Below are 26,525 nucleotides of genomic sequence, written 5' to 3'. Positions count from 1 at the left end.
GATTTTTAATTCAATTTTTAGGAAATTTGAATTTTTTAGGATTTTCTTCAATTTTCTGGGATTTTTCCTGAAATTTTTGAGGGATTTTATTTCAATTTTTGGGATTTTTTCCTTCCATTTTTGAGCATTTCCCTTCAATTTTTAACAAATTTATTTTTTTTTTAGGATTTTCCTTAAATTTTTAGGAATTTCCTGAAATTTTGAGGGATTTTCAGGAAATTTTGGGATTTTTTTGTCACTTTCAGGATTTCCCCCACATTTTTTTGAATTTTCTCAGGAATTTTTTGGGATTTTTCCATCATTTTAAACCACTTCAAATTCAATTTTTTTAAACATTTTTTATTTTATTTTGGGGTTTTTTTTACAATTTTTGGGATTTTTTGGATTTCAGGGAAGGATCCTGATAAATTTGGGGATTTAGGGATGAAATTTTGAGGGATTTTTCTTCGTTTTTGGGACATTTATTTTTATTTTTGGGGTTTTTCTTTCATTTTTTGGGGTTTTTCTTTGGGATTTTGGGGTCTCAGGGGGATCCTGGGGTGGATTTTGGGGTCCTGGGGGGATTTTGGGGTCACTTTTGGGGTGAATTTTGGGGTCCAGGGGGGTTTTGGGGTCACTTTTGGGGTGAATTTTGGGGTCCAGGGGGGTTTTGGGGTCACTTTTGGGGTGAATTTTGGGGTCCAGGGGGGTTTTGGGGTCACTTTTGGGGTCCTGGGGGGTTTTGGGGTCACTTTTGGGGATCCTGGGGTGGATTTTGGGGTCCAGGGGAGTTTTGGGGTCACTTTTGGGGTCACAGGGTCACTTTTGGGGTCCCTGGGGGGGTTTTGGGGTCTCTGGGGGATCCTGGGGGGGTTTTGGGGTCACTTTTGGGGTCCTGGGGGAGTTTTGGGGTCACTTTGGGGGTTCCTGGGGTGGATTTTTGGGTCCTGGGGGGTTTTGGGGTCACTTTTGGGGATCCTGGGGGGGTTTTGGGGTCACTTTTGGGGTCTCAGGGGGGTCCTGGGGGAGTTTTGGGGTCACTTTTGGGATCCTGGGGTCACTTTTGGGATCCTGGGGGGGTTTTGGGGTCACTTTTGGGGTAATTTTTGGGGTCACTCTTGGGGTCCAGGCTCCCTTTTGGGGTCACTCTCGGGGTCCCTTTTAGGGTCACTTTTGGGGTCCCTTTTGAGGTCCCTCTCGGGGTCACTCCAGGAGTCACTTTTGGGGTCCAGGGTCACTCTTGGGGTCACTCTTGGGGTCCCTTTTGGGGTCACTCTTGGGATCAATCCCGGGGTCACTCTTGGGGTCACTTTTGGGGTCCCTTTTGGGGTCACTTCTGGGATCCAGGGTCCCTCCTGGGGTCACTTTTGGGGTCACTCTTGGGATCAATCCCGGGGTCACTTTTGGGGTCACTCCCGGGGTCACTCTTGGGGTCACTTCAGCGATCCGGGGTCACTCTCAGGGTCAGTTTTGGGGTCACTCCTGGAGTCCCTTTTGGGGTCACTTTTGGGGTCCAGGGTCACTTTTGGGGTCACTTTTGGGGTCACTTTTGGGGTCCAGGGTCACTTTTGGGGTCCAGTCATTTTTAGGGTCACTTTTGAGGTCACTCTTGGGGTCCAAGGTCACTCTTGGGGTCCGGGGTCACTTTTGGGGTCACTCTTGGGATCAATCCCGGAGTCCCTTTTGGGGTCACTCTTGGGGTCCAAGGTCACTTTTGAGGTCCAGGGTCACTTTTGGGATCAATCCTGGGGTCACTCTTGGGGTCACTCCTGGGGTCCGGGGTCACTCTTGGGATCAATCCCGGGGTCACTTTTGGGGTCACTCTTGGAGTCACTTTTGGGGTCCAGGGTCACTTTTGGGGTCACTCTTGGGATCAATCCCGGGGTCACACTTGGGGTCACTCTTGGGGTCATTCTCGGGGTTACTCTTGGGGGTCCAGAGTCACTTTTGGGGTCACTCCTGAGGTCACTCCTGAGGTCTAGGGTCACTTTTGGGGTCACTCCTGGGGTCACTTTTGGGGTCCAGACTCACTTTTAGGATCACTTTTAGGGTCCAGGGTCACTTCTGGGTCCAGGGTCACTTTTGGGGTCACTTTTGGGGTCCAGGGTCACTTTTGGGATCACTTTTGGGGTCCAGAGTAATTTATAGGGTCACTGTTGGGGTCACTCTCGGGGTCACTCTTGGGGTCACTTTTGGGATCAATCCCAGGGTCACTCTTGGGGTCACTTTTGGGGTCCAAGGTCCCTTTTGGGGTCTGGGGTCCCTTTTGGGGTCCGGGGTCACTCTTGGGGTCCAAGGTCACTTTTGGGGTCCAGGGTCACTTTTGGGGTCCAGGGTCACTCCTGGGGTCCCTTTTGGGGTCACTTTTGGGGTCACTCAGTCCAGCGGTGGCCGCAGTGGGGGGCGGTGCACACGTAGTACAGCCGCATCGCGTCCTGAGGGAATTGGGGGGAGAAATTTGGGAAAATCTGAGAAAGTTCTGGAAAAAATTCCCAAAAAACTTTCTGGATTTTTTTCCCTCAAAATCCCCTCAGGATCCTCCCCAAAATCCACCCCCAAAAAACCCCAAAAACTCCAAAATCCCTCCCCCAAAAACCCCCAAATGTCCCCCAAAATTCCCTGGGACCCCTCCCCAAAAACCCCAAAATGTCCCCAAAAAACCCCAAAATCCTCTGGGACCCCTCCCCAAAAACCCCAAAATGTCCCCAAAAAACCCCAAAATCCTCTGGGACCCCTCCCCAAAAACCTCAAAATCTCCCCAAAAAAACCCCAAAATTCCCTGGGACCCCTCCCCAAAAACCCCAAAATGTCCCCAAAAAAACCCCAAAATCCCCTGGGACCCCTCCCCAAAAACCCCAAAATGTCCCCAAAAAAACCCCAAAATCCCCTGGGACCCCTCCCCAAAAACCCCAAAATGTCCCCAAAAAACCCCAAAATCCTCTGGGACCCCTCCCCAAAATAAAAACCCCAAATCCCCCTGGATCCTCCCCAAAATCCACCCCCAAAAAAACCCCCAAGACTCCTCCCCAAAAACCCCAAAATCTCCCAAAAAAAACCCCAAAATCTCCTGGGACCCCTTCCCAAAACCCCCAAAAAAACCCCAAAAACCCCAGAAAGCCCCAAGACCCCTCCTCAAAATCCCAAAAAAACCCCAAAACCCTCCCCAGGACCCCTCCCCAAAATCCCCCTGGGATCCCTCAGAAAAATCCCAAAAATTCTCCCAAAACTTTTGGGGGATTTTGGGGTGAATCCCACAGGATTTGGGGTTTTTTGGGGAGGATTTTTGGGTTTTTAGGGAGGATTTGGGGTTTTTAGGGAGGATTTTGGGGTTTTGGGGGAGAATTTTGGGGTTTTTAGGGAGGATTTGGGTTTTTTAGGGAGGATTTGGGGGTTTTGGGGGGTTTTTAGGGAGGATTTTGGGGTTTTTGGGGAGAATTTTGGGGTTTTGGGGGAGGATTTTGGGGTTTGGGGGGGTTTTTAGGGAGGACTTGGGGTTTTGGGGAAGAATTTTGGGGTTTTGGGGAGAATTTTGGGGTTTTTGGACATTTTTAGGGAGGATTTGGGGGTTTTTGGGTGGTTTTAGGGACAATTTTGGGGGTTTTAGGGCTGAGTTTGGGTTTTTGGGGCATTTTTGGGAAGGATTTTGGGGGTTTTGGGGAGGATTTGGGGTTTTTAAGGAGGATTTTGGGGTTTTTAGGGAGGATTTGGGGGTTTTTGGACATTTTTGGGGAGGATTTTGGTGTTTTGGGGAGAGTTTTGGGGTTTTGGGGAGGATTTTGGGGTTTTTAGGGAGAATTTTGGGGTTTTTTGGGGTTTTTGGGGAGAATTTGGGGTTTTTTTGGGGTTTTTAGGGAGGATTTTGGGTTTTTAGGGAGGAGTTTGGGGTTTTTGGGGAGGATTCTGGGGGTTTTTAGGGAGGATTTTTTGGTTTTGGGGAGGATTTTGGGGTTTTTGGGGAGGATTTTGGGGTTTTGGGGGGTTTTTAGGGAGGAGTTTGGGGTTCTTAGGGAGAATTTTGGGGTTTTTAGGGAGGACTTGGGGGGGTTTTAGGGAGGATTTTGGGGTTTTATGACATTTTTGGGGAGGTTTTTGGGGTTTTTGGGGAGGTTTTTGGGGTTTTTGGGGACAATTTTGGGGTTTTTTGGGGGGGTTTTTTGGGGTTTTTAGGGAGAATTTTGGGGGTTTTAGGGAGGATTTGGGATTTTGGGGGGTTTTTGGGGAGGATTTTGGGGTTTTTGGGGAGGATTTGGGGTTTTTTGGGGGTTTTTAGGGAGGATTTGGGGGTTTTTGGGGAGGATTTTGGGGAGGATTTGGGGTTTTTAGGGAGGATTTGGGGGCGTTTTTAGGAAGGATTTTGGGGTTTTTAGGGACGATTTTTGGGGTTTTTTGGGGAGGTTTTTGGGGTTTTTAGGGACAATTTTGGGGTTTTTTTGGGGTTTTTAGGGAGGATTTGGGGGTTTTTTGGGTTTTTAGGGAGGATTTTGGGATTTTTTGGGAGGATTTTGGAGTTTTTGGACATTTTTGAGGAGGATTTTGGGGTTTCTGGGGAGGATTTTGGGATTTTTTGGGGTTTTTAGGATGGATTTTGGGTTTTTAGGATGGATTTTGGGTTTTTGGGGTTTTTTTTGGGGAGGATTTTGGGATTTTTTGGGGTTTTTAGGATGGATTTTGGGTTTTTTGGGGAGGATTTTGGGATTTTTTGGTGTTTTAGGGTTTTGTTCTCACCTCGGCGCGGGCGCTGTGTGACTGGAAGAACACGGCCTCCTTGTGGCCGCACCTGCCACGGACAGCGACACGCGTCCCAAAGGGTCCCCAAAGTGTCCCCAAATGTCCCCAAGGGTCCCCAAGGTGTCCCTAAGGTGACTCTGATGTCCCCAAAGGTCCCTGATCCCCCCCAGGTGTCACCAAAGTGTCCCCAAGGTGTCCCTCAAATGTCCCCCAAGTGTCCCCAAGATGTCCTCAGGTGTCCCCAAATGTCCCCAAGATGTGCCCCAGGTGTCCCCAAGGTGTCCCCAAATGTCCCCCAGGTGTCCCCAGATGTCCCCCAGGTGTCTCCCAGGTGGCTCTGATGTCCCCAAATGTCCCCAGATGTCCCCAAGGTGTCACCCAGGTGTCCCCAAATGTCCCCAAGCTGTCCCCAGGTGTCCCTAAATGTCCCTCAGGTGTCTCTCAGATGTCCCCAAGGTGGCTCCAATGTCCCCAAGGTGTCCCCAAAGGTCTCTGATATCCCCAAGGTGCCCCAGGTGACCCCGGGATGTCCCCCAGGGGTCCCCAAGGTGCCCCAAATGTCCCCAAGGTGGCTCTGATGTCCCCGAGGTGTCCCCAGATGTCCCCAGGGTGTCCCCAAAGGTCTCTGATGTCCCCAAAGTGTCCCCAAGGTGTCCCCAGGTGTCCCCAAATGTCCCCCAGATGTCCCCAAGGTGTCCCCAAATGTCCCCCAGGTGTCCCCAGGTGTCCCCAAGGTGGCTCTGATGTCCCCAAGGGTCTCTGATGTCCCCCAGGTGTCCCCAAATGTCTCCAAGGGGTCCCCAAATATCCCCCAGGTGTCCCCAGATGTCTCCAAGGTGGCTCTGATGTCCCCAAAGTGTCCCCAAGGTGTCCCCAAATGTCCCCCAGGTGTCCCCAAAGGTCCCTGATGTCCCCAAGGCATCCCTAAAGTGTCCCCAAGCTGGCTCTTACGTCCCCAGGTGTCCCCAGGTGTCCCCCAAAGTGTCCCCAGGGTGCCCGAAATGTCCCCAAAGTGTCCCCCAGGTGTCCCTAAATGTCCCCCAGGTGTCCCCCAGATGTCCCCAGGTGTCCCCAAGGTGGCTCCAATGTCCCCAAGGTGGCTCCAATGTCCCCAAGGTGTCCCCAAGGGTCTCTGATGTCCCCCAGGTGTCCCCAAATGTCCCCCAGGTGTCCCTCAGGTGTCCCCAAATGTCCCTCAGGTGTCCCCAAGGTGTCCCCCAGGTGTCCCCAAAGGTCCCTGATGTCCCCCAGGTGTCCCCAGATGTCCCCAAGGGTCTGTGGATGTCCCCAAGGTGACTCTGATGTCCCCCAGGTGTCCCCAAAGTGTCCCCCAGGTGTCCCTGATGTGTCCCCAGGTATCCCCCAAATGTCCCTAAGGGTCTCTGATGTCCCCCAGGTGTCCCCAAATGTCCCCCAGGTGTCCCTCAGGTGTCCCCAAATGTCCCTCAGGTGTCCCCAAGGTGTCCCCCAGGTGTCCCCAGGTGTCCCTGAAGTGTCCCCAAGGTGTCCCCCAATGTCCCCCAGGTGTCCCCAAGGTGTACCTGAGGTGGCTCTGATGTCCCCCAGGTGTCCCCAGGGTGTCCCCAAAGGTCCCTGATGTCCCCCAGGTGTCCCCAGGGTGTCCCCAAAGTGTCCCCAAGGGTCTCTGATGTCCTCCAGGTGTCCCCAAATGTCCCCAAGGTGTCCCCAGGTGTCCCTGAGGTGGCTCTGATGTCCTCAAATGTCCCCAGGTGTCTCCAGGTGTCCCCCAGGTGTCCCCCAGGTGTCCCCAGGTGTCCCCAGGTGTGCCCAGGAGTCCCTAAATGTCCCCCAGGTGTCCCCAGGTGTCCCCAAGGTGGCTCCAATGTCCCCAAGGTGTCCCCAAAGGTCTCTGATGTCCCCAAGGTGCCCCCAGGTGACCCCAGGATGTCCCCCAGGTGTCCCCAAATGTCCCCAAGGTGTCCCCCAGGTGTCCCCAAAGGTCTCTGATGTCCCTGAGGTGTCCCCAAGGGTCTCTAATGTCCCCCAGGTGTCCCCAAAGGTCCCTGATGTTCCCCAGGGTGTCCCCAAATGTCCCCCAGGTGTCCCCAAGGTGGCTCTGATGTCCCCCAGGTGTCCCCAGGGTGTCCCCAAATGTCCCCCAGATGTCCCCAAGGTGGCTCCAATGTCCCCCAGGTGTCCCCAAGGAGGCTATGATGTCCCCAAAGTGTCCCCAAGGTGTCCCCAAAGTGTCCCTGAGGTGTCCCCCAGATGTCCCCAAGGTGGCTCTGATGGCCCCAAGGGTCTCTGATGTCCCCCAGGTGTCCCCAAATGTCCCCAAGGGTCTCTGATGTCCCTGAGGTGTCCCCCAGATGTCCCCAGGTGTCCCCCAGGTGTCCCCAAATGTCCCCAGGGTGTCCCCTAGGGGTCCCCAAGGTGTCCCTGATGTCCCCAGATGTCCCCCAAATGTCCCCAGGTGTCCCAAGGTGTCCCCAGGTGTCCCCAAGGTGTCCCCCAAATGTCCCCAGGTGTCCCAAGGTGTACCCAGGTGTCCCCCAAATGTCCCCAGGGGTCCCAAGGTGTCCCCAGGTGTCCCCCAAATATCCCCAGGTGTCCCAAGGTGTCCCCAAATGTCCCCAAGGTGTCCCCAAATGTCCCCAAGGTGTCCCCAGGTGTCCCCAGGGGTCCCTAAATGTTCGCCAGGTGTCCCCAAATGTCCCCCAGTTGTCCCCAAATGTCCCCAGGTGTGCCCAGGTGTGCCCAGGGCTCACTTCTGGCAGGGATGATCCTCAGTGCGGGGCAGGGTCGGATCCTGCGACACGTCGGCGATGATCTGGGTCAGCTCGCTGCCAGAAACCCCAAATTCCATCAAAATCCAACAGGATTCCAAAAAATCCACCCAGAATTCCCAAAAAATCCACCCAGAATTCCCAAAAAATCCACACAGAATTCCCAAAAATTCCCCCAAAATTTCCCAAAAAAATTCACTCAGAATTCCCAAAAAATTCCCTAAAAATCCACCCAGAATTCCCAAAAAATCCACCCAGAATTCCCAAAAAAATTCCCAAAAAATCCACCCAGAATTCCCAAAAATCCCCCAAAAATTCAAAAAAAATCTCGCCCAAAATTAAAAAAAAAATCTCGCCCAAAATTCCCAAAAAATCCAACCAGAATTCCCAAAGAATTCAACCAGAATTCCCAAAAATCCCCCAAAAAATCCAAAAAAATCCACCCAGAATTCCCAAAAAATCCCATCAAAATTCCCTAAAAATCTCCCCCAGAATTCCCTAAAATGCTCCCAAAATTCCCCAAATTTCAGGAATATTTTTGGGAATGTTTTGGAAATATTTTGGGATATTTTTGGGAATGTTTCAGGGATTTTTTTGGGAACGTTTGGGGATTTTTTGGGAATATTTAAGGGATATTTCAGGGATATTTTTGGGAATATTTGGGGAAATTTTTGGAATAATTTTGGGAATATTTGGGGATATTTCAGGGATAATTTTGGGAATATTTGGGATATTTCTGGAAATATTTCAGGGATATTTTGGGAATATTTCAGGGATTTTTGGGAATGTTTGGGATATTTTTGGGAATGTTTCAGGGATTTTCGGGAATGTTTCGGGAATATTTGAGGGATATTTTTGGGATATTTTTGGGAATACTTTTGGGATATTTCAGGGATTTTTGGGGAATATTTCAGGAATATTTTGGGAATATTTCAGGGATAATTCAGGGATATTTTTGGGATATTTTTGGGAATACTTTTGGGATATTTCAGGGATTTTTGGGGAATATTTCAGGAATATTTTGGGAATATTTCAGGGATAATTCAGGGATATTTTTGGGATATTTTTGGGAATACTTTTGGGATATTTCAGGGATTTTTGGGGAATATTTCAGGAATATTTCAGGAATATTTCAGGAATATTTCAGGAATATTTTGGGAATATTTCTGGAATTTTTTTGAATATTTTTGGGACATTTTTGGGAATATTTGGAAATAATTTGGGAATATTTTGGGATATTTCAGGGATATTTCAGGGATATTTTAGGGATTTTTGGGGATATTTTTGGGAATATTCAGGGATATTTTGGGATATTTCAAGGACATTTTTGGGAATATTTCAGGGATATTTCAGGGATATTTTTGGGATATTTTTGGGAATATTTGGAGATTTTTTTGGGAATGTTTAGGGAATATTTCAGGGATTTTTGGGGAATATTTGGAAATATTTTGTGAATATTATTGGATATTTCAGGGATATTTTTGGGAATATTTCAGGGATATTTTAGGATATTTCAAGGATATTTTTGGGAATATTCTGGGATATTTCAGGGATATTTTTGGGAATATTTCAGGGATTTTTTGGGAATATTTGGGGATATTTTTAGGAATATTTTGGAATATTTCAGGGATATTTTTGGGATATTTCAAGATTATTTTTGGGAATGTTTTGGGAATATTTCAGAGATATTTTCAGGAATCTTTGGGGATATTTTGGGAATGTTTGGGGATATTTTCAGGAATCTTTGAGGATATTTTCAGGAATCTTTGGGGATATTTTGGGAATGTTTGGGGATATTTTTGGGAATGTTTGGGAATTTTTGGGAATATTTGGCACTCACTCCACTTCGTGCGTGATCTTGTTGACGTAGATGCAGCTGTTGTCGGCCTCCTGCTGGTAATCGCAGTTCCTGCACTGGGACGGACTGGGATTGAACTGGGAGGGAACTGGGAGGGACTGGGAGGGACTGGGAGGGGGACTGGGACAAACTGGGGGGCACTGGGAGGGACTGGGGGGGACTGGGAGGGACTGGGATTGAACTGGGGGGGACTGGGAGGGACTGGGGGGGACTGGGAGGGACTGGGATGGAACTGGGATGGACTGGGAGGGAACTGGGAGGGACTGGGAGGGAACTGGGAGGGACTGGGAGGGACTGGGAGGGACTGGGAGGGGACTGGGAGGGACTGGGATGGACTGGGAGGGACTGGGAGGAATTGGGATTGACTGGGAGCGAACTGGGCGGGACTGGGAGGGACTGGAAGGGACTGGGACAAACTGGGACAAACTGGGATGGAACTGGGATGAAACTGGGAAGGACTGGGATGGACTGGGAGCGAACTGGGATGGACTGGGGAGCACTGGGAGGGGCCTGGGATGAACTGGGATAGACTGGGATGGATTGGGGAGCACTGGGAGGGGATTGAAAGACACTGGGATGAACTGTGATGAACTGGGAGGGACTGGGATGGACTGGGATTGAACTGGGGGGGACTAGGACAAACTGGGAGGGACTGGGAGGGACTGGGATGGACTGGGATTGAACTGGGGGGGACTGGGAGGGAACTGGGAGGGACTGGGATGGGATTGGGACAAACTGGGATTCAACTGGGAGGGGATAAGGAGATACTGGGATGGAACTGGGAGGGACTGGGAGGGAATAAGGGGATACTGGGAGGGACTGGGATGGACTGGGAGGGACTAGGGATGGAACTGGGAGGGAACTGGGATGAAACTGGGAAGGACTGGGAGGGACTGGGATTGAACTGGGATGGACTGGGAGGGACTGGGATGAACTGGGGAGCACTGGGATGAACTGGGAGGGAACTGGGATGAACTGGGGGGGACTGGGAGGGACTGGGAGGGAACTCGAAGGGAACTGGGATGACTGGGACAAACTGGGGTAATCAGAGTTCCTGCACTGGGAGAGACTGGAATCAACTGGGAGGGACTGGGAGAGGTGTGGGGGGAACTGGGAGGGACTGGGATGGACTGGGGGGGACTGGGAGGGGCCTGGGATGAAGTAAGATGAACTGGAGAGCACTGGGAGGAGACTGGGAGAGACTGGGACAAACTGGGATGATCTGGGATGAAACTGGGAAGGGCCTGGGATGAACTGGGATGGACTGGGGGGGACTGGGATTGAACTGGGATGGACTGGGAGGGAACTGGGGGGGGACTGGGATGGACTGGGAGGGACTGGGAGCAAACTGGGAGGGACTGGGAGCAAACTGGGAGGGACTGGGACAGACTGGGAGGGACTGGGAGAAATTGGGATTGACTGGGACCGAACTGGGAGGGACTGGGAAGCACTGGGATGGGATTGGAGGGAACTGGGAGGGACTGGGATTGAACTGGGAGGGACTGGGACAAACTGGGGGGGCACTGAGAGGGACTGGGAGGGACTGGGATGGAACTGGGAGGGGCCTGGGATGAACTGGGAGGAACTGGGAGGGACTGGGATGGATTGGGACAAACTAGGAGGGACTGGGATGGACTGGGATTGAACTGGGATGAACTGGGACGAACTGGGGAGCACTGGGAGGGACTAGGAGTGAACTGGGAGGGACTGGGATTGAACTGGGATGGACTGGGAAGGAACTGGGAGGGACTGGGAGGAACTGGGACAAACTGGGATGAAACTGGGAAGGACTGGGATGGACTGGGAGCAAACTGGGAAGGACTGGGACGAACTGGGATGGAACTGGGACGAACTGGGACAAACTGGGACAAACTGGGAGCACTGGGAGGGGTCAGCCCCAGTCCCAGTCCCAGTCCCAGTCCCAGTCCCAGTGCCAAACTGGTCCCAGTTGGGGCACTCACGGCGTAGAGCAGGATCCGGTTCTCCTTGTCCTCCTTGGGGTACAGCATGTTGTTACTGGGCAAACTGGGATTACTGGGAGGCTCCAGGGGGAAATTCCCGCCCTTTTTCCACCTCAAAATTCCCTTTTTTTTTTCCCCTCAAAATTCCCTTTTTTCCCCTCAAAATTCACAATTTTCCACCACAAAATTCCAAATTTTTTACCACAAAATTCCCAGGTTTTCCCCTCAAAATTCCAAGTTTTCCCCTCAAAATTCCCAATTTTTCATCACAAAATTCCCAATTTTCCCTGCAAAATTCCAAATTTTCCCCCTCAAAATTCCCAATTTTCCCCCTCAAAATTCCCAATTTTCCACCACAAAATTCCCATTTTCTCCACCTCAAAATCCCCAATTTTTCCCCTCAAAATTCCCAATTTTTCCACCACAAAATTCCCAATTTTTCCACCACAAAATTCCTAATTTTTCCCCTCACAATTCCCAATCTTTTCCCCTCACAATTCCCGATATTTTTCCCCTCATGATTCCTTCTATTTTTCCCTTCAAGATTCCCTTTTTTCCCCCTCACAATTCCCAATTTTCCCCCTCAAAATTCCCATTTTTCCCCTCACAATTCCCAATTTTCCCCCTCAAAATTCCCGGTTTACCTCCTCATAATTCCCTGTATTCCCCCTCACAATTCCCGAAATTTGTCCCCTCACAATTCCAAAAATCCTGATATTTTTCCCTCACAATTCCCTGTATTTTTTCCCTCACCATTTCCTCCATTTTTCACCTCACAGTTCCCGATATTTTCCCCTCAAAATTCCCCATTTCCCCCCTCACAATTCCTGATATTTCCCCCTCAAAACTCCCAATTTTTCCCCTCACAATTCCTGATATTTCCCCCTCAAAACTCCCAATTTTTCCCCTCACAATTCCTGATATTTTTCCCCTCACAATTCCTCCCCATTTTTCCCTCACAATTCCCAATTTTTCCCCTTTACACTTCCAGGTTTTTCCCCTCACAATTCCTGATACTTCCCCCTCAAAATTCCCAATTTTCCCCCTCACAATTCCCAATATTTTCCCCCTCACAATTCCCAATTTTTCCCCTTCACACTTCCAAGTTTTTCCCCTCACAATTCCTGCTATTTTTCCCTCAAAATTCCCACTTTACCTCCTCATAATTCCCTGTATTCCCCCTCACAATTCCCGAAATTTGTCCCCTCACAATTCCAAAAATCCTGATATTTTTCCCTCACAATTCCCTGTATTTTTTCCCTCACCATTTCCTCCATTTTTCACCTCACAGTTCCCGATATTTTCCCCTCAAAATTCCCCATTTCCCCCCTCACAATTCCTGATATTTTTCCCCTCACAATTCCCGATAATTCCCCCTCAAAACTCCCAATTTTCCCCCTCACAATTCCTGATGTTTTTCCCCTCACAATTCCCAATTTTCCCCCTCACAATTCCTGAATTTTCCCCCTCACAATTCCTGATATTTTCCTCCTCACAATTCCCCATTTCCCCCTCACAATTCCCGAAATTTTCCCCTCAAAACTCCCAATTTTCCCCCTCACAATTCCTGATATTTTCCCCTCACAATTCCTGCCCCTTTTCCCTCACAATTCCCAAAATTTTTCCCCTCAAAATTCCCAAAATTTTTCCCCTCAAAATTCCCAATTTTCCCCCTCACAATTCCTGATATTTTCCCCTCACAATTCCTGATATTTTCCCCTCACAATTCCTGATATTTTCCCCCTCAAAATTCCCTGTATTTTTCCCCTCACAATTCCCGATATTTCCCCCTCAAAACTCCCAATTTTCCCCCTCACAATTCCTGATATTTTTCCCTCACAATTCCCGATATTTTTCCCTCACAATTCCCGATATTTCCCCCTCAAAACTCCCAATTTTCCCCCTCACAATTCCTGATATTTTTTCCTTCACAATTCCTCCCCATTTATCCCTCACAATTCCCGATGTTTCCCCTTTACACTTCCAGGTTTTTCCCCTCACAATTCCCGATATTTCCCCCCTTAAAAATCCCAATTTTCCCCTCACAATTCCTGATATTTGTTCCCTCACAATTCCCGATGTTTCCCCTTCACACTCCCACATTTTTTCTCCTCACAATTCCTGCTATTTTTCCCTCAAAATTCCCAGTTTACCTCCTCATAATTCCCCGTATTCCCCCCTCACAACTCCCGAAATTTGTCCCTCATAATTCCCTGTACTTTTCCCCTCACAATTCTCTATATTTTTCCCTCACAATCCCCGTTTTCCCTCACGACTGCCGGTGCTCCCCTCACGATTCCCGCCTTTCCCGGCTGCACCCCGCCTGTCTCCCCCGCCTCTCCCCGCGCATCCCCGGTGTTTTCCCCCTCACATTCCCGATGTTTTCCCGGTGTATTCCCGGTGTTTTCCCTCACCATTCCTGGCAGAACCGGATCCCCACGAAGCCCGGCTCGTACGCGCCGTCCCCGTCCATGGCTGCACGGACACGCCCCTTTCCACTTACTCCTTCATCCCATTGGTCAAATCACCCGTCAATCATTCGCCTTCTAGCTTCTCATTGGTCACCACTCCCTCAGACCGGCATAGGCCTTATTTCTATTGGCCTACCATGTTTACCCCGCCCACTCTTAATTTTATTGGTCCATTCACTCTTAGACACGCCTCGCTCTTCTTCTTATTGGCTGAGCTTCTATTTTCCCCACCCTTCCTCTCTTCCTATTGGTCAACCCTCATTTGTACCTCCGTTTATGCTTCTATTGGGTAATTTTCTCTTAGTCCCGCCTTTCCTTGACCGCTATTGGTCTGTTTGTATCACGTGACATCGTTCGCAATCTCTGATTGGTCGCTTCCTCACCGGTCCCGGCTGTGGCGGCCCGTGAAGGTTCCAGAAGCGGCTCCGGTTCGGGCGGGCCCGGAACCGTTCGGGGGTCCCGGTTCGGGAGACCCGGAGGCTCCCGGAGGCTCCCGGAGGGGCTCGGGGAGCTGCCGGAGGAGCCTGGGTGTGTCCGGGGCTCCCGGTTCGGTTCCGGTCGGGCGGTACCGGCAGGGCCCGGTCGGTACCGGAGCCATGAACGGCGGCGGGGCCGGGCCGGGCCCGGTGTGGCTGGCGGTGAGCAGCTCCCTGAACGCTTTCCGTGCCTGTAAACGCTTCTCGCCTGCGCTCACCATCGCTGAGCTCAAGGTACCGGACCGGCACCGGGAACGGCACCGGGATAAATGGGAACGGGACCGGGATAAGGGGAATGGGACCGGGAGAAGCGGAATTGGAGCGGGATAACGGGAACGGGACCAGGATAATGGGAATGGGACCGGGAGAACGGGAGTGGGAACGGGACTGGGAGCAGGATAATGGGAACGGGATAGTGGGAATGGGAATGGAACCGGGATAACGGGACCGGGACCGGGATAAAGGAGCTGGAGCGGGATAACGGGAATGGGACCGGGATAACGGGAGTGGGACTGGGGCCGGGATAACGGGAATGAATCCAGGATAATGGGAATGGGACTGGGGCCGGGATAACGGGAATGGGAGAACGGGAGCGGGACCGGGATAACGGGAACTGGACCGGGATAATGGGAACTGGGCTGGGATAATGGGAACTGGACCGGGATAATGGGAACTGGACCGGGATAATGGGAACGGGACTGGGATAACGGGAACGGGACTGGGATAACGGGAACGGGACTGGGATAATGGGAACTGGACTGGGATAACGGGAACTGGACTGGGATAACGGGAACTGGACTGGGATAATGGGAACTGGACTGGGATAATGGGAACTGGACTGGGATAACGGGAATGGGACCAGGGATAATGGGAACTGGACTGGGATAACGGGAACTGGACCGGGATAACGGGAACTGGACTGGGATAACGGGACCAGGATAACGGGAATTGGACTGGGATAGCAGGAACCGAATCAGGATAATGGGAACAGGACCGGGATAGTGGGAACTGGACTGGGATAACGGGAACTGGACCGGGATAATGGGAATGGGATAATGGGAACGGGACCGGGATAATGGGAACGGGACAGGGATAGTGGGAAGTGGACCGGGAGAATGGGACTGGGAGAATAAGAACTAGACTAGGATAATGGGAACTGGACTGGGATAGCGGGAACTGGACTGGGATAATGGGAACGGGACCGGGATAATGGGAATGGGACCGGGATAACGGGAACTGGACTGGGATAACGGGAACTGGACTGGGATAATGGGAACTGGACTGGGATAACGGGAACTGGATAACCGGAACTGGACTGGGATAGCGGGAACTGGACTGGGATAATGGGAACTGGACTGGGATAACGGGAACTGGACCGGGATAATGGGAACCGGACCGGGATAATGGGAACTGGACTGGGATAACGGGAACCTGACCGGGATAACAGGAACGGGAGAATAGGAACCGGGATAACGGGAACGGGACCAGAGAATGGGAACTGGGATAATGGGAACTGGACTGGGATAACGGGAATGGGACCGAGATAACGGGAACTGGACCGGGATAACGGGAACTGGACTGGGATAACGGGAACTGGATAACGGGAACTGGACTGGGATAACGGGAACTGGATTGGGATAACGGGAACGGGACTGGGATAACGGGAACTGGACTGGGATAGTGGGAACCGGTCTGGGATAGTGGGAACCGGGATAACGGGAATGGGACCAGAGAATGGGAACTGGACTGGGATGACAGGACTGGGATAACGGGAACTGGACTGGGATAACGGGAACTGGACCGGGATAACGGGAACTGGACTGGGATAACGGGAACTGGACCGGGATAACGGGAACTGGACTGGGATAACGGGAACTGGACTGGGATAACGGGAACTGGACCGGGATAACAGGAGCCGGAGAACGGGAGCAGAACTGTCCCCAGTGCCACCCCCAGTGTCCCCAGTGTCCCCAGTGCCACTCCAGTGTCCCCAGTGCCACCCCCAGTGTCCCCAGTGCCACTCTTGGTGTCCCCAGTGTCCCCAATGTCCCCAGTGCCACTCCCAGTGTCCCCAGTGCCACTCTCAGTGTCTCCAGTGTCCCCAGTGTCCCCAGTGTCCTCTCCCAGTGCAAGCTGGAGCTGTTTGGCACCAAGGACGAGCCCTTGGGGACACTGGACAGGGACACTCCCAATGCCATCCCCAGTGTCCCCAGTGTCCCCAATGTCCCCAGTGCCACTCCCAGTGTCCCCATTGTCCCCTCCCAGTGCAAGCTGGAGCTGGTGGTGGGTTCCCCAGCCTCGTGCATGGAGCTGGAGCTGTTTGGAGCCGAGGATGAGCCCTTGGGGACGCTGGACTGTGACACTCCCAGTGCCATCCCCAGTGTCCCCAATGTCCCCAGTGCCACCCCCAGTGTCCCCAGTGTCCCCATTGTCCCCTCCCAGTGCAAGCTGGAGCTGGTGGTGGGTTCCCCAGCCTCGTGCATGGATCTGGAGCTGTTTGGAGCCGAGGATGAGCCCCTGGGGACGCTGGACTGTGACACTCCCAGTGCCATCCCCAGTGTCCCCAGTGTCCCCAATGTCCCCAGTGTCCCCAGTGTCCCCACTGTCCCCTCCCAGTGCAAGCTGGAGCTGGTGGTGGGTTCCCCAGCCTCGTGCATGGAGCTGGAGCTGTTTGGAGCCGAGGATGAGCCCCTGGGGACGCTGGACTGTGACACTCCCAGTGCCATCCCCAGTGTCCCCAGTGTCCCCAATGTCCCCAGTGCCACACCCAGTGTCCCCAGTGTCCCCATTGTCCCCTCCCAGTGCAAGCTGGAGCTGGTGGTGGGTTCCCCAGCCTCGTGCATGGAGCTGGAGCTGTTTGGAGCCGAGGATGAGCCCTTGGGGACGCTGGACTGTGACGAGGCCCTGCTGGGCTCCTACCCCGTCACCGACGGCTGCCGCGTGCACGTGCGTGTCACCGTGTCACCGTGTCCCCTCCCTGTGTCCCCTCCCCCTCCCGGTGTCCCCTCCCCCTCCCGGTATCCCCTCTCTGCATTCCCTCCCCCATGTCCCCTCCCCATGTCCCCTCCCAATGTCCCCTCCCCGTGTCCCCTCCCGATGTTCCCTCTCTGTGTCCCCTCCCCGATGTCCCCTCCCCGTGTCCCCTCCTGATGTCCCCAGGGTGGGGATGGCACCGCTGAGGGGCTGTGGGACCATTCTGAGGGACAGTGCCACCCCCCTAAGGGACAGTGCCACCCTGCTGAGGGACAGTGCCACCTCCCTGAGGGACAGTGCCACTCCTCTAAGGGACAGTGCCACCCCCCTGAGGGACAGTGCCACCCTGCTGAGGGACAGTGCCACAGTGCCACTTCCCTGAGGGACAGTGCCACAGTGCCACCCCCCCTGAGGGACAGTGCCACCCCCCTGAGGGACAATTCCACAGTGCCACCCCCCTAAGGGACAGTGCCACCCCCTAAGGGACAGTGCCACCCCCCTAAGGGACAGTGCCACCCCCTAAGGGACAGTGCCACCCTGCTGAGGGACAGTGCGATCCCCCTGAGGGACAGTGCCACAGTGCCACCCCCCGAGGGACAGTGCCACCCCCCTAAGGGACAGTGCCACCCCCTAAGGGACAGTGCCACCCTGCAGGTGACCGACCGGAGCGGGGCGCGCGCCGGGCAGTTCGAGGACGTGTCCCAAGTGACCAAGTACGAGATGGCCGAGAGCGACTACGACAAGAGGACAGGTGGCACTGGGGACAGCGGGGACACCGGGGACATGGGGGACATTGGGGACATTGGAAGGGTTGGGGACATTGGGGACATCAGAGGGTTGGGGACGTTGGAAGGGTTGGGGACGTGGGGGATGTTTGGGGACACTGGGGACATTGGGGGTGTTTGGGGACATTGGGGACATTGGGGTTTGGGGACATTGGGGACATTGGGGACATTGGAAGGGTTGGGGACGTTGGGGATGTTTGGGGACATTGTGGACATTGGGGGTGTTTGGGACATTGGGGACATCAGAGGGTTGGGGACATCAAAGGATTGGGGACATTGGGGACATTGAAGGTGTTGGGGACATTGGGGACACTGAAGGGGTTGGGGACATTGGAAGGGTTGGGGACATTGGGGACATCAAGGGGGTTGGGGACGTTGGGGACATTGGAAGGGTTGGGGACATCGGAGATGTTTGGGGACATTGGGGGTGTTGAGGACATTGGGGACATTGGGAGGGTTGGGGATGTTGGGGACATGGGGGATGTTTGGGGACATTGGGGGTGTTGGGGACATTGGGGACATTGGGAGGGTTGGGGATGTTGGGGACATGGGGGATGTTTGGGGACATTGGGGGTGTTGGGGACATTGGGGACATTGGGAGGGTTGGGGATGTTGGGGACATCGGAGATGTTTGGGGACATTGGGGGTGTTGGGGACATTGGGGACATTGGGAGGGTTGGGGATGTTGGGGACATGGGGGATGTTTGGGGACATTGGGGGTGTTGGGGACATTGGGGACATTGGGGACATTGGAAGGGTTGGGGACGTTGGGGACATGGCGGATGTTTGGGGACATTGGGGGTGTTGGGGACATTGGGGTTTGGGGACATTGGAGATGTTTGGGGACATTAGGGACATCAGGGGTGTTGGGGACTTTGGAGATGTTTGGGGACATTGGGGACACCAGGGGTGTTGAGGACATTGGGGGGTTGGGGTCATTGGGGACATTGGGGGGCTTGGGGACATTGGGGTTTGGGGACATTGGGGGCATTGGCGACATTGGAAGGGTTGGGGACGTTGGGGACACGGGGGACATTGGGGACATCAGGGGTGTTCGGGACATTGGGGACATTGGGGGTGTTGGGGACATTGGGGACATTGAGGGGTTGGGGACATTGGAAGGGTTGGGGACATTGGAGATGTTTGGGGACATTGGGGACATCAGAGGGTTGGGGGCATTGGGGATGTTTGGGGACATTGGGGGTGTTGAGGACATTGGGGTTTGGGGACATTGGAGATGTTTGGGGACATTGGGGACATCAGAGGGTTGGGGGCATTGGGGATGTTTGGGGACATTGGGGGTGTTGGGGACATTGGGGACATTGGAAGGGTTGGGGACGTTGGGGACATGGGGGATGTTTGGGGACATTGGGGGTGTTGGGGACGTCAGAGGGTTGGGGACATTGGAGATGTTTGGGGACATTGGGGACATCAAGAGTGTTGAGGACATTGGGGACTTTGGAGGCGTTGGGGACATTGGGGACAATGAAGGGGTTGGGGACATTGGAAGGGTCGGGAACGTTGGGGACATTGGAAAGGTTGGGGACATTGGAGATGTTTGGGGACATTGCGATATTGGGAGGGTTGGGGACATTGGGGACATTGGAAGGGTTGGGGACATTGGGGACATTGGGGGTGTTGAGAGCACTGGGGACATCGGAGGGTTGGGGACATTGGAAGGGTTGGGGACGTTGGGGACATGGGGGATGTTGAGGACATTGGGGTTTGGGGACATTGGAGATGTTTGGGGACATTGGGGACATTGGGGTGTTGGGGACATCAGGGACAATGAAGGGGTTGGGGACATTGGGGGTGTTGGGGACATTGGGGACAATGAAAGGGTTGGGGACATTGGAAGGGTTGGGGACGTTGGGGACATCAGAGGTTGGGGACATCGGAGATGTTTGGGGACATTGGGGTGTTGGGGACATCAGGGACAATGAAGGGGTTGGGGACATTGGAGATGTTTGGGGACATTGGGGTGTTGGGGACATCAGGGACAATGAAGGGGTTGGGGACATTGGAGATGTTTGGGGACATTGGGGTGTTGGGGACATCAGGGACAATGAAGGGGTTGGGGACATTGGGGGTGTTGGGGATATTGGGGACATTGGAAGGGTTGGGGACATTGGGGACATTGGGGGTGTTGGGGACGCTGGGGACATTGGAGGTGTTCGGGACATTGGGGACATCAGGGATGTGGGGGACATTGGAGATGTTTGGGGACATTGGGGGCGTTGAGGACATGAAAGACATTGAGGGGTCGGGGACATTGGGGTTTGGGGACATTGGAGGTGTTGGGGACATTGGGGACATTGAGGACATTGGGGACATTGAGGACATCGGGGACATTTGGCGGGGGGTGTTGGGGACACGTTCCGAGTGTCCAAGTACCGAGAGCGATAACGACAAGAGGACAGCGCGTCCCTGTCCCCAGAGTGCCACCCCCAGGATGTCCCCACAGAGTTCCTGTCCCCAAAGTGCCACCCCTGGGTGTCCCCACAGAGTCCCTGTCCCCAAAGTGCCACCCCTGATGTCCCTTGGATGTCCCCATGGAGTCCCTGCACTGCTGGGGCCACTGGGACCGGGACCGGGATCGGGAATGGTGCCAGGAACGGGACCGGGAATGGGAACCGGGAGCGGGAATAGGAGCGGGACCAGCGCGTCCCTGTCCCCAAAGTGCCACCCCTGATGTCCCCTCGATGTCCCCTGGGTGTCCCCACAGAGTCCCTGCGCTCCTGGGGCCGCTGGGACCGGGAGCAGGATCGGGAATGGTGCCAGGAACGGGACCGGGAATGGGAACCGGGAACGAGAACGGGACCGGCAGCGGGAATAGGACCGGGACCAGCGCGTCCCTGTCCCCAAAGTGCCACCCCCTGATGTCCCCTCGATGTCCCCCTGCTGTCCCCGCAGAGTCCATGCGCTCGTTCCTGCGGCAGCGCTCGTGGGGCCGCTGGGACCGGGAGCGGGAGCAGGAACGGGAGCGGGAGCGGGAGCAGCGCCGGGCTCAGGAGGCGGCGGCGGCGGCCGCGCTCCCGCTCGGTTCCCGTTGCGAGGTGCGGGTACCGGGCCAGCCCTGCCGCCGGGGCACCATCGCCTTCGTGGGTGCGTGTCCCCCCTTTTTGTCACCTCTTTGTCACCTCTTTGTCACCTTTTTGTCACTTTTTTGTGCTTTTCCCGGTTTTTTTCACGGTTTTGTTTTTCTCCTTGAAAGGTGAGACGGATTTTAAGCCGGGGTTTTGGGTGGGGGTGCGCTACGATGAACCGCTGGGCAAGCACGATGGAAGGTGAGGGGGATTTGGGGGGATTTTGGGGGGTCCTGGAGGGATTTGGGGGGATTTTAGGGGATTTTGGGGGGATTTGAGGGGATTTCAGGGGTTTTGGGGGGATTTTAGGAGTTTTGGGGGGGGTTTTAGGGGGTTTTGGGGGGACTTGAGGGGATTTTAGGGGATTTGGGGGGCCTGAAGGGGTTTTGGGGGGGTTTTAGGGGGTCCTGGAGGAGTTTTGGGGAGATTTTAGGGGATTTTGGGGGGTCCTGGAGGGATTTGGGGGGCCTGGAGGGGTTTTGGGAGGATTTCAGGGGATTTGGGGGACTTTTGAGGGGTCCTGGAGGGGTTTTGGGGGGATTTTGGGGGAGTTTTAGGGGGTCCTGGAGGGATTTGGGGGGGATTTTAGGGGATTTGGGGGTAATATCGGGGGGTTTTCGGGGGTGCTGGAGGGATTTGGGGGGATTTTAGGGGATTTGGGGGGGATTTTTGGGGGGTTTTAGGGGGTCCTGGAGGGATTTGGGGGGTCCTAGAGGGGTTTTGAGGGGATTTTAGGGGATTTGGGGGGGATTTTGAGGGGTCCTGGAGGAGTTTAATGAGATTTTAGGGGGATTTGGGGGGTCCTGGAGGGATTTGGGGGGATTTTAGGGGATTTTGGGGGGCCTGGAGGGGTTTTGGGGGGATTTTAGGGGATTTTGGGGGGGTTTAGGGGGTCCTGGAGGGATTTGGGGGGATTTTAGGGGATTTTGGGGGGCCTGGAGGGGTTTTGGGGGGATTTTAGGGGGGTTTAGGGAGTCCTGGGGGGATTTGGGGGGGATTTTAGGAGATTTGGGGGGGATTTTGGGGTGTCCTGGAGGGGTTTTGGGGGGATTTTAGGGGGTTCTGGAGGGGTTTTGGGGGGGTCTCTAATTTCTGTCTTATCTCACCTTCTATTTCCCCCTTATGTCCCCCTTCTCTCTCCCATATCAATCTTTTATCTCCCCTTATCTCTGTTCTTATCTCTGTTCCTATCTCTGTTCTTATCTCTGTTCTTATCTCCGTCCTTATCTCCCCTTATCTCTGTTCTTATCTCTGTTCTTATCTCCCCCTTATCTCTGTTTTTATCTCCCCCTTATCTCTGTTGTTCTCTCCCCTTATCTCTCTGTTATCCCCCCTTATCTTCCCCATATCTCCCTCTTATCTCTCTCTTATCTCTCCTTATCGCTCCATTATTTCTCCCCTTATCTCTGTTCTTATCTCCCCTTATCTCTGTTGTTATCCCCACTTATCTCTCTCTTATCTCCCCCTTATCTCTGTTCTTATCTGCGTTCTTATCCCCCCCCTTATCTCTGTTCCTATCTCCCCTTATCTCTGTTCTTATCTCCCCCTTATCTCTGTTCCTATCTCCCCCTTATCTCTGTTCCTATTTCCCCTTATCTCTGTTCCTATTTCCCCTTATCTCTGTTCTTATCTCCGTTCTTATCTCCATTCTTATCTCTGTCCTTATCTCTGTTCTTATCTCTGTTCTTATCTCTGTCCTTATCTCTGTTCTTATCTCTGTTCTCATCTCTGTTCTTATCTCTGTCCTTATCTCCGTTCTTATCTCTGTTCTTATCTCTGTTCTTATCTCCGTTCTTATCTCTGTTCCTATCTCTGTTCTTATCTCTGTTCCTATCTCCCCCTCATCCCCCCTTATCTCTGTTCTTATCTCTGTTCTTATCTCCGTTCTTATCTCTGTCCTTATCTCTGTTCCTATCTCCCCTTATCTCCGTTCTTATCTCTGTTATCTCCCCCTTATCTCTGTTCTTATCTCCCCTTATCTCTGTGTTATCTCCCCCTTATCTCTGTTCTTATCTCCCCTTTTCTCTGTCCTTATCTCCGTCCTTATCTCCGTCCTTATCTCCCTTTATCTCTCCCTTTTCTCTGTCCTTATCTCTCCCTTATCTCCGTCCTTATCTCCCCCTTATCTCCGTCCTTATCTCCCCTTATCTCCATCCTTATCTCCGTCCTTATCTCCGTCCTTATCTCCGTCCTTATCTCCCACTTATCTCCCCCTTATCTCCATCCTTATCTCCCCTTATCTCCCCCTTATCTCCCCCTTATCTCGTCCTTATCTCTCTCCAGCGTGGGCGGCCGCCGTTATTTCGAGTGCCCTCCGCATTTCGGGGCGTTCGTGCGGCCGCAGCACGTCAGGGCCGGCGCCTTCCCGCCCGAGGACGACGGCCTGGACGAGGAGCTCTGAGGGGGAATTCCCAAAATTCCCAAAATTCCCGGAATTCCCGGAATTCCCGACGCTCCCGGAGCTTCTCCCGCTTTTTTTGCGGGAAAAAAGCCAAAAAACGCAAAAAAAATCGCCCCAAATTCGCCGTTTCTGCCTCTTTTTTTGGGGGTGGGAGGGGAAAAATTGGGGAATTTGGGGGGGATCCCAAAATTATCCCAAAATTCCTCCTGGGATTCCCAAAATTCCCTCCAGGATCCCAAAAATTCCTAAAATTATCCCTAAATTCCCACCTGGAATTCCCCAAATTCCAAAAATTATCCCAAAATTCCAGCTGGAATTCCCAAAATTATCCTGAAATTCCCTCCAGGATTCCCAAAAATCCCAGAATTCTCCCAGAATTTTGTTGGGGATTCCCAAAATTATCCCCAAAATTCCATCTGGAATTTCTAAAGTTATCCCAAAATTCCCTCCAGGATTCCCAAAAATCCCAGAATTCTCCCAAAATTTTGTTGGGGATTCCCAAAATTATCCCCAAAATTCCAGCTGGAATTTCCAAAATTCTCCCAAAATTCCCTCCAGAATTCCCAAAATTATCCCAAAATTAACCCAAAATTCCCACCCAAAATTCCCAAAATTCTCCCAAAATTCCTCCCGGGATTCCCAAAATTCCCTCCAGGATCCCAAAATTGCCCAAAATTATCCCAAAATTCCTCCAGGAATTTCCAAAATTCTCCCAAAATTCCCTCCAGGATTCCCAAAAATCCCAGAATTTTCCCAAAATTCTCTCCAGGATTCCCAAAATTCTCCCAAAATTTTGTCTGGGATTCCCAAAATTCCCGGAATTCCCGGAATTCCCGACGCTCCCGGAGCTTCTCCCGCTTTTTTTGCGGGAAAAAAGCCAAAAAAACGCAAAAAAAATCGCCCCAAATTCGCCGTTTCTGCCTCTTTTTTGGGGGTGGGGAGGGGAAAAATTGGGGAGGATCCCAAAATTCCCAACATTATCCCAAAATTCCTCTGGGAATTCCCAAAATTATCCCAAAACTCCAGCTGGAATTCCCAAAATTATCCTGAAATTCCCTCCAGGATTCCCAAAATTCCCTCCAGGATTCCCAAAATTATCCCAAATGAATTCCCAAAATTAACTCAAAATTCCCACCCAGAATTCCCAAAATTCCTCCCGGGATTCCCAAAATTCCCTCCAGGATCCCAAAAATTCCTAAAATTATCCATAAATTCCCACCTGGAATTCCCCAAATTCCCAAAATTATCCCAAAGTTCCTCCCAGGATTCCCAAAAATCCCACATGGATTTCCCAAAATTATCCCAAAATTCCAGCTGGAATTCCCAAAATTATCCCAATATTATCCCAAAATTCCCTCCAGGATTCCCCAAAATCACAGAATTATCCCAAAATCCCCCAAATTCTCTCCAGGATTCCCAAAAATCCCAGAATTATCCTAAAATTATCCCAAAATTGCTCCCAGGATTCCCAAAAATCCCTTCTGGATCCCAAAATAATCCAAAAATTCCTCTGGGAATTCCCCAAATTCCCAAAATTCTCCCCAAATTCCTTCTGGAATTCCAAAAATTCCTCCCCAGGATTCCCAAAAATCCCAAAATTCCCCAAAATTCCCCAAATTTCCCCCAAATTTTCCCAGCGCTGCCTCACGTTGGGCGCCTAAATGGGCGTGGTTTATTATGGTGGGCGTGGCTTAATCATTCAGCCAATCAGATCGTTTATTTGGGGTGGAGAAAGGGGTGTGGCTCGTTTTAACCCCGCCCCAGCCCCCATAAAAGGCGATTTTAGCTGCAAAGGCAGCGTGGACCAATCAGAGCGCAGGGTTTGAGGGAGGGGGCGTGGCTGCGGTGATGGGCAGGTGGATCGGCCAATGGGAGGGCAGAGGGGTGTGGCCAAGGGGCGGGGCTAAGAGTGGCCATTTTGGTGTGTAAAAGGGGCGTGGTCATCATAAAGGGTGGGGTTATGAATATTAATGAGGATTCAAAAGGGGCGTGGTCTGAGTTGGGGGAAGGGGAGGAGCCACAGCTCAAGCCCAATTAATTCCCAATTAAAAATCCCAATTAAATCCCAATTAATTCCCAATTAAATCCTGATTTTCAACCCCAATTTCCAATTAAAAATCCCAATTAATTCTCAAATAAATCCCAATTAATTCCCAATTAAATCCCAATTAAATCCTAAAAAACCACGATTAAATCCCAATTAAATCTCAATAAAATCCCAATTAAATCCTAATTAAACCCCAATTAAATCCTAATTAAATGCAATTTCCAGCCCCAATTCCCAATTAAAATTCCCAATTAAATCCCAATTAACTCCTAATTAAATCCCATTTAAATCCCATTTAAATCCTAATTAAATGCTAATTTTCCATCCTCAAATTCCCAATTAATTCCCAATTAAATCCCAATTAAATCCTAAAAAACCACAATTAAATCCCAATTAAATCTCAATAAAATCCCAATAAAATCCTAATTAAACCCCAATTAAATCCCAATTAACTACCAATTAAATCCATATTAATTCCTAAATAAATCCATATTAAACCCAAATAAAATCCCAATTAATTCCCAATTAAATCCTAATTAATTCCCAATTAATTCTCAATTAAACCCCAATATAATCCAAATAAAATCCCAATTAAACCTCAATTAAATCTTAATTAAACCCCAATATAATCCCAATTAAACCCCAATTAAACCTCAATTAAATCCTAATTAAACCGCAATTAATTCCTAATTAAACCCCAATAAAATCCCAATTAATTCCCAATTAAACCCCAATTATTTCCCAATTAAACCTCAATTAAACCCCAATTATGTCCCAATTAATTCCCAAATAATTCCAAATTAAATCCCAATTAAACCCCAATCAAACCCCAATTAATTCCCAATTAAACCCCAATTATGTCCCAATTAATTCCCAATTAAACCCCAATAAAATCCCAAATATTTCCCAATTAAACCCCAATAAAATCCCAATTAAACCCCAATTAATTCCCAAATAATTCCCAATTAATCCCCAATTAAATTCCAATTAATTCCCAATTAAACCCCAATAAA

The 26,525-nt window shown here is 51.7% G+C and overlaps 3 protein-coding genes across 5 annotated transcripts; 2 read left to right on the top strand and 1 right to left on the bottom strand.

The window, feature by feature from the left end:
- Positions 1-436: 436 nt before the first annotated feature.
- On the top strand, positions 437-2,350 carry LOC311164801 (uncharacterized protein; the record flags this gene model as incomplete). The annotated part of the gene is made up of 3 exons (XM_084224409.1): positions 437-1,839; positions 1,944-1,974; positions 2,277-2,350. Coding segments are annotated over 2 exons (1,421 nt in total), but the record flags the coding sequence as incomplete, so codon positions are not given.
- Positions 1,074-13,758, bottom strand: POLR2I (RNA polymerase II subunit I). 3 transcript variants are annotated; one of them, XM_084224375.1, is made up of 8 exons: positions 13,688-13,758; positions 11,274-11,328; positions 9,295-9,368; positions 7,437-7,511; positions 4,705-4,756; positions 2,330-2,414; positions 1,225-1,251; positions 1,074-1,109 (listed from the first exon to the last, which is right to left on the bottom strand). In XM_084224375.1, exons 1-6 carry the CDS (start codon positions 13,744-13,746, stop codon positions 2,352-2,354), a joined length of 378 nt encoding a protein of 125 aa, XP_084080501.1. In that variant the 5' UTR covers positions 13,747-13,758; the 3' UTR covers positions 1,074-1,109; positions 1,225-1,251; positions 2,330-2,351. The 3 variants fall into 3 exon arrangements, 2 of the variants coding, with proteins under 2 accessions (XP_084080501.1, XP_084080500.1); XR_014616887.1 differs by lacking the exons at positions 1,074-1,109; positions 1,225-1,251 and adding an exon at positions 1,742-1,845 and having other exon boundaries at positions 2,042-2,414; XM_084224374.1 differs by lacking the exons at positions 1,074-1,109; positions 1,225-1,251 and having other exon boundaries at positions 1,839-2,414.
- Positions 13,759-17,026: 3,268 nt separating this feature from the next.
- On the top strand, positions 17,027-23,584 carry TBCB (tubulin folding cofactor B). The gene is made up of 5 exons (XM_084224412.1): positions 17,027-17,166; positions 17,848-17,944; positions 20,892-21,083; positions 21,193-21,265; positions 23,348-23,584. The coding sequence occupies exons 1-5, from the start codon at positions 17,062-17,064 to the stop codon at positions 23,463-23,465; spliced, it is 585 nt and encodes a 194-aa protein (XP_084080538.1). The 5' UTR covers positions 17,027-17,061; the 3' UTR covers positions 23,466-23,584.
- Positions 23,585-26,525: the final 2,941 nt, after the last annotated feature.

The sequence above is a fragment of the Fringilla coelebs genome (genome assembly GCF_963513975.1).
Source record: "Fringilla coelebs genome assembly, chromosome: 37".
NCBI lineage: Eukaryota > Metazoa > Chordata > Aves > Passeriformes > Fringillidae > Fringilla > Fringilla coelebs.
This window is presented reverse-complemented; position numbering and strand designations above follow the sequence as displayed.